Source organism: Gobius niger, assembly GCF_951799975.1.
Source record: "Gobius niger genome assembly, chromosome: 12".
NCBI classification, from domain to species: Eukaryota; Metazoa; Chordata; class Actinopteri; order Gobiiformes; family Gobiidae; genus Gobius; species Gobius niger.
In genome coordinates, this window is record NC_136863.1 from 30288217 (window position 1) to 30295676 (window position 7460).

Sequence of the window (7460 nt, forward strand, 5' to 3'; positions counted from 1 at the left end):
ACGAAGTGGCTTTTCGACAGTGGCTGACTGTTCCTTTGCAGCTTGTTCGGTGTTCATCTTGTTGTTAACTGTTAAGATGACAGATGAGAGTATATTAATCTCGCTACCGTGAGGTGAACGGAAAGTGTTTGAAAAGTGGTTAATCTCGCAAAACAACGGCAAACTATGAAAGTGCGTGTTCAGTGTACGTGAGGTTCTCTGGAGTGAAGTACTGTAATGTGAGCAGTCCAGGGCTAGTGGTCCGAGGCGGAATATTCAAATGAGATGACGTTCTGTTGCTACGGCAATGTATTACAAGGCCAAAGGGGAAGTTCAAAATGAATATTTGGAATTGTCCATATATGGTCATGTTCAAAGCAGTCATACGGGGTAAACAAAGACAGGAAAAACATCTAAAAATAGAGCCGTAAGCGGCGATTATCGGCCCTCGCCGACCACCCTGCCCAAAGCCCCCTTTTGTCTCCCTCAATCTAAATTTACGGTATTGCTACTGCCTTTATGTTTGTTCTTATTTTTAATTTTTTTCCCTAGGGTCTTAGTTTTAGGAGTTTTTGTCAGAAAAAAAAAAGTTTTTTGACAATGCTGAGAACTCTGCTCTTAATTTATACATTATACAGAGAAAAATGTGAACACCGCGTTCCAAATTATGATGCAAATGACATTTTTCTCTGATTTCCTAAACTGTCGACTCAAATGAGAGTCAGCATAATTTTCAAGTCTTTAACTGGTCGAGGATCATTTAAATGTGGTTGAAAAAATCTCCCAGTGAAAACAGTATTTTTTTCAAAAATAAATATAGTAAAAAAACAGAAAAAACTACTGTTCCAAATTATTATGCAACTCATCGTTTCAATACATTTTAAAGCTTGTAATTAACTGAAGATGGTGATTTGTTGAATTTGCAGCATTAGGAGGTCGTATTTACTGAAATCAAAAGCTATTTCAATCAAAAACATCTCAACAGGTCAAATTATATTTTACCAGAGGAGCTTCTTTGAGCATCTTCACAATTCTTAAATCCATTAAACTTGTGAGTTTTTGGACAGTTTCTGCTTGGATTTGTTTGCAGGATGTTAGAATAACCCTTGTGTGGCCTTCACGGGTCATTTTGACCCACTGTTACGTTCGGGGCATTTGGATGCAAGGTGACACAAGGGGGCGCCGTTCCAACCAGTGTTAATTTTGACAACATATTTTAGTTTAGTAAAATGTAATTCGATTTTAGTCTAGTTTAGTCAAAAAAAATATCTTAAATTTTAGTCTAGTTTTAGTCGACTAAAATTGCAAGTAAATTTAGTCGACTAAATTTAAGACGAATTTGGTCGACTTTGAATTGATTATATTCATTATAATCATATTTTATCTTGTTCCTCTGCTTCATGGAGCTGCTCCACATGAACAAAGCTCAGAGCTGATCCTTTGGCAGTGAATTTACATATGAGGCTCTTTCAGACGGTCAATTAACGAATTATGTTGTTTGCTCTGTTGATGATGACAGCGTTCCAGTGCCCGAGCACTATGGAGTACCGAGCGTGTCGGAGCGGCTGTGTGCAGGACTGTGGCAGCGTCCAGGCTCTGACGAGCAAGGCTAACGCGTCCTCCTGTGTGGACACCCCCACTGAGGGCTGCTACTGCCCCGAAGGCCTGCTCCTGAACCAGGGAGAGTGTGTAGCCCCTGAGCGCTGCAGCCAGTGTGAAGACCAGCATGGACACACGTATTCAGTGAGATCCTCACACAGTAATACAACCCACTGCTCCTGACAGGGTTAACCCCAGGCCATGACACTGACGGACAGGTCACATGTAGATGACAGGGACACAAGGGACACAAGCACAAGTTTAACCAGATGTTGTTGTTAATGTAATGTAAGTTAATGTATAAATGTATTGATAATGGTGACTTAATTTATGAGTACAGAAATCATGATTACTATTATTATTAGTTATTTTAGTGTTCTTTTGCTTACTGTACAGAGGTTTTTGAAGTTCCCATGCCTCTTGCAAAGACCAATGTGGTTAAATAATTTTGTTCTTTCAGTACCTTCAGTCCTGGGTCCCAGACGACAATCCTTGTGTGATCTGCATCTGTTTGGACCATCAGAGGATCAACTGCACAGCACGACCCTGCAGCGACGTGAAAGGCACACATATGTCCATGTTTAAACAAATGTATCATCAGCTCATATCCATGTTTTTGTTTGTAATTATAACTTGTTTGTGCAGCTCCTGCATGCGGACCCTGTGAGGTTTTGAGAGAGAAGAGGGAGTCCAAGTGCTGCCCGGAGTATGAGTGTGGTAAAGCAGAACGCCATACCCTCTGCATACGCTCCAGAAAGTGACAGCTGTTAAGCATGTTTTTTGTTTCATCTTCTACGCAGTCTGTGATCTTGTAAACTGCTCTGTGCCTGAAGTGCCCGGCTGTGATGATGGTGAAAGTTTGATTCTTAAAAACCCTGGAGAATGCCAGCCTGTCCATGAGTGCGGTAAGAAGTTTATTGTATTGTATGTTGAAGTTGACAGAATTCAGAACGATTTGTTGATTTGAGTATATTTACTTACTCTGATATAAATAAAAATGAAAAGACTCTGTATACCTTGTTGAATAAGCTACGGTATAACTACGGTAGAATTTGCTTTAGCCGTTTTAGTTCGAAATAGCATTTTCTAACCCACAAAGTGTAAGATTATGATCAAGATTTGTCTTGTTTTCTTCTTAGTCTGTAAAAAGGAGACGTGTAAGCTCCAAACCCCTCCCACCTGTCCACCACACCGACAGCTGTCAGTCAAAAAGACTAAATGCTGCGATGCGTTCGAGTGTGAGTGCAAATGTCAGAACTCCACGCGCTCCTGCCCGGTTGGCTTCACCACGTCTACCTCCGCCAACGACTGCGGCTGCACCCTGACCACCTGTGAACCCGACAAAGTGAGTTTAGTTTTTAGTCTTGATACCAAAGGGGACAGAGCACCTCCACAGATAGGACAACTGCATTTTTTACCCAAGACTTCTGCCCTCATGCTCTCTCTGTCCACAGGTTTGTGTGGCGGGGGGCGTGGTTCACCCGCTGGCCACCGAATGGGAGGACGGCTGTAAGAAATGCACCTGTGTCGAGCAACGGGACCCAGAGAGCGGGCTGTATACGGCCCACTGTGCCCCGCCTGTGTGTGACACCACCTGCCCTCTGGTGAGAGACTACACCCGACATTACTGTGGTCAGCAGGTTTTTAGATAAATGGACATAAATAAGAGCAATGCTGGAAATTGTTTGTGCTAAATGTCTAAACCACAGTTTAAGATAAAATGCTGTATTTGTACAGAAGGAGCTGCAAAGGGAGGGACTTTATAGACACACCACTAAAAGCTGTTTTTTGCAATTAAAGTACTAACAATAATTATTTGATGACCCATTTATCTCTCCCAGGGCTCTTCCTATGCTCCCTCTGAACCGCCATGCTGTGGAAAATGCGTTTCAAGCGGCTGTGTGGTGTCCAGGGGGGAGATGAGAGGGGACGCGCTCATAGGGGCACGGATCCGGCAGGTCGGTGTTGTCTAATCCATTAGCTACCCATGCTAATATTCTGGGAGACCAACCTTTGAGCAACATTGTGTGTGTGTGTCCTCCTGCAGGTGGGCGAGGTGTGGCCCTCTGTCCAGAATAAGTGCGTCCTGCAGGAGTGCGTGAAGGTCAATGACCAGGTGTTTGTGACAGAGAAGAATGTCAGCTGCTCTGTAGTGGACGCACCCTCCTGCCCCCTGGGGACAGAGCTGCACTGTGACACCCAGGACTGCTGCCCGTCCTGCCGCTGCGGTACAGCACGTCACCGGAGACGACACACACACACACACACGCACACACACACACACGCACACACACACACACACACACACACACACACACACACACACGCACTAATGTTTAAAATCTATGGAATGTTGAAATTGTTTTGTAAATTATTGCAATATTCAAGACAGCTGTAGTGTATTTCATATCCTGCTGCCCTACTTAATTCTTTTTCCTTCTTTAAATATCATGTTGGCTACTATCCGCCCAGGATTAATTCTGCCCAAGTGCCCCGTGAAAGTAGCTCCCTGCCTTCTTTATTCAGTAAAAGTAAAATTAACTCTAGTTCAAGATTGGAGACCCATGGTATAAACAAAATATCTAAATGTAGTTGAAAGAAATTAAGCAACACTATACGAGACACCGATTCATTTTTTAGTGTTTGTCCGCAGTGTAATGTTTGCTTCTGTCCAGCAGAGGTCGCTCTCTCATTAGACCTCATAGTGACCGCTTTCTGGACTGTCTAAATCAGTGTGTCTTTGCAGTCCCTGTCAAAGCCTGTCTCTACAACCACACTTTGATTGGAGTGAGTTAAACATTAACTTTCCGCTCATGAATCACAAATGTGTCATATTATCGTAATAATTGGCTTGTGTTCTGTGACTGCAGCCCGGAGAGACGCTGATGGTGGATCTGTGTACCCATTGTGAGTGTTTGGTGGAGGAGGGAGCAGTCAAGAACTTCAAACTGTCCTGCAAGAGAACCACCTGCCCGGAGTGTCCCATGGTGACCAACGCTTATGAATGTTTAACTATTAATGTCCCAATTATAGCATGGGAATAATATTTTACACCCGTCACAATAAATGACTCACAGGCTGAAATGCTTGACTTTCCTCTGCTCAGGGGTACGGTCTGCAGAGGGAGGACGGCGCCTGCTGCGGCCGGTGTGTCGCCACGGCTTGTTTTCTACAGCGGCCTGACGGGACTCTCAGCAGTGTGCCGGTAATCTCATGAACACTGGCAAAAACCTCCATCTTGAAGTTGAAATGGCCTGAGAAAATGGCCTTTACAGTATAGTTTCTTCAATTGGAAAGTTCTTCTAATGTAAGGCCCTATAAGCACTACAGGATCCAACTTTCCACACTTTATAACAGATCAAATCAGGACTAAACCGGGTCTAAAGCAGGCTTAAACTGGACTCGACTGGGCATAAACTATTAACAAACTACTTTTTTTTTCTGAATTTGGTTGTATTTTTTTTATACACAATGACTTAAGCATTATATTTTTGACATAAGCTTGAGGAGTCCAATTTGATGACTTTCTTTGTAAACAATTCAGATTAAGTCACAATCAAAAATCAAGTAAAATAGTAAAGTATTAGGAGCAAAATAAACTCGAGGGCTGCACAATGTATCGCAAAATTAGGTGACAATGAATCACAAAATCCCTTTAGTAAGTAAACTGAACTTGCTAAATGCAAATAAATGCTAATTTCTCTAATAAAGATTGATTAAGTCTAAAATTTTAAATGATCCTGAGTAGCACCTGGTGAGTCTCGAGGACGTTTTTGAACAGTCTGTTCAAGTCTTGAAGCCCAGTCTTTAGACAGTTTGCGAAGGCTTTTAACCAAAACTGAGCAGGACATTGTTGTTGTTATTTGTTTGTTTTGTACTTGTATTTGTATACAGTATGTATATTGCCTTCTATGTCGATGTATTTGTGTGTACAGCACTTTAGGCAGCAATGTTGTTTTACATGTACTTTATAAATGAACCAGACCTTGACCTTGAAGTAGCACCAGTGGTACACAGAGAACTACTGGCCAGGGGGTGAGGTTGCACTGTGTATGCAGTTTTATTTGCCTGTCTCAAGGCTGAGAGATTGAGTTCAAATGTTTTGTTATTTGTTTGTCTTGGTTTTGACGCCACGTGCATGTGACCAATCAGGAGCTTGTTTGTTTGTTTGTTTGTTTTTTGGTTGATATGGAAATATGGAAATTAGAAATTGGCCATTTTGTGAGCTTGCAATATCAAACTACCACAATATTATCATACACTTGAATAATAGAAACCTTCTTGGACTAAAACCCATTGCTGAGCTAGTTTGCCTGTGTGTGCAGGTGAACTCCAGCAGCGAGGAGGGCTGTAACCTGTACTCCTGCAGTGTGAACCCCAATGGAGATCTGGTGGCCCATGTCAAAGTCACCACTTGCCCTGCTTTTGACCTCCAGACCTGTCTGGACCAGGGGGTACGACTGCTACATGCCATTCACATGTTTAACTCAATATTGTAAACATTGCTCTACCTCTTTGTGCACCAATTGATTGAGTTAAAAGAATACAATCTGCATGCATTTAGTTCAGATTAAGAAGAAACCAAAAAAACAATACTGATTTGTTCTGCACTAAGTAAATGATTTGTCCCTCAGGGTAAGGCCAGTCCGGTTGCAGACAGCTGCTGTCAGACCTGTGAGTGTTTCTTGTGTTCATAATGAGACATGTTTGTGATAAAAGCTATTTATAACACGTGTTTGTTGTCGAAGGCGTGGAGCCGGAGTGCCTAAGGACCAAAGGGACACTGGGCTACGTCAAAGTGGACGACTGCCAATCAGAGGAGCAGGTAGAACTGCACTACTGTGAGGTAAGGCCACAGATGCCCAACGCTTTCAAAACCGCCACACTCGAAACAGTAGCCGAGTCAGTTCATTTGTTATGTGACTTATTGACACATCATAATAACATGACAATGACAAGAAAAAAGCTTAAAAATCTGAATGGATATTTTTTCCCTTAGTTGTAGACAAAAGATCTTAAGCCTGTACTTGGTAGTTCAAGTGTTGCAAATGTTTCTCCTCAAGATTAAAGATGGCTGTTAAAGTTAGCTAATCTCACTGTATATTTCCGGCCTGCTGCCAAATATAGATCGTTAGTGGTTGACGAAACCTCTTGGATGAAAGGCAAACGCTTAAATTACAGAAAAGTACAGATGACGGATTACAAACTTTTGTCTACAATGGAAAACTCAGAGCATATTTCTTTAAATAGCAAGTTTTGGAATTCAATGGTGTTATTTGATTGTCCCAAATAAAGAATTTTGCCCAAAGAAATGACGATATACTGTAGATGAAGTAGTCTATGAGCTTTATTAGTCTGCTGTATGAATTGAGATACAAAAGTGCTTCAACACATTGACAAAGTACCACATTTTTGAAAAGCTGCCTATCCCACCCCTGTGCTGTGCCTGTGTTCCAGGGTAAATGCCGCAGCCGCTCCCGGTACTCCCCGGAGCGCAGTGCTGTGGAGCGGGAGTGCGTGTGCTGCTCTGCTCTGGCCACAGAAGCGCTCAGTGTCCCCCTGGTCTGCGCCAACGGGACCCGCAGCCTTCACACGGTCCTGTCAGCGTCCCAGTGTGACTGTGTGTCCACGCACTGCGACTGACCCGGGAGGGAGGGGCATCTGCTGCACACAACATAGTACTGCCTTTGAAGGTCTAATACCTATACTGACTGGGCATTATTACCGGGACTACTTAGGACACCTAAGCCTCAACGTTTTTGTTGTATTACTTAAAATAATCTGTCTAGAAAATACCACTTGGGTATAAAGTGGATTATCATGCACAATTGTGGCTTTTGAACTTTCCTGCAGGCACCTAAGCTTTTATTTTCAATATTTCA

The 7460-nt window shown here is 42.7% G+C and overlaps 1 protein-coding gene across 1 annotated transcript in view; it reads left to right on the forward strand.

Annotated features, from left to right (window-relative positions):
• Window positions 1-7460, forward strand: part of vwf (von Willebrand factor) — a gene marked incomplete at its 5' end in the record, with an annotated part of 45555 nt that extends 38095 nt beyond the window's left edge. The window contains 15 exons of the mRNA XM_079567595.1: window positions 1499-1722; window positions 2039-2141; window positions 2224-2295; window positions 2379-2483; window positions 2718-2923; window positions 3033-3182; window positions 3420-3536; window positions 3626-3806; window positions 4325-4365; window positions 4449-4565; window positions 4685-4783; window positions 5904-6032; window positions 6213-6252; window positions 6327-6424; window positions 7036-7460. Of these exons, the coding sequence (XP_079423721.1) occupies window positions 1499-1722; window positions 2039-2141; window positions 2224-2295; window positions 2379-2483; window positions 2718-2923; window positions 3033-3182; window positions 3420-3536; window positions 3626-3806; window positions 4325-4365; window positions 4449-4565; window positions 4685-4783; window positions 5904-6032; window positions 6213-6252; window positions 6327-6424; window positions 7036-7221 (1868 nt within the window). The 3' untranslated portion in view covers window positions 7222-7460. The remainder of the gene's footprint in view (window positions 1-1498; window positions 1723-2038; window positions 2142-2223; window positions 2296-2378; window positions 2484-2717; window positions 2924-3032; window positions 3183-3419; window positions 3537-3625; window positions 3807-4324; window positions 4366-4448; window positions 4566-4684; window positions 4784-5903; window positions 6033-6212; window positions 6253-6326; window positions 6425-7035) is intronic.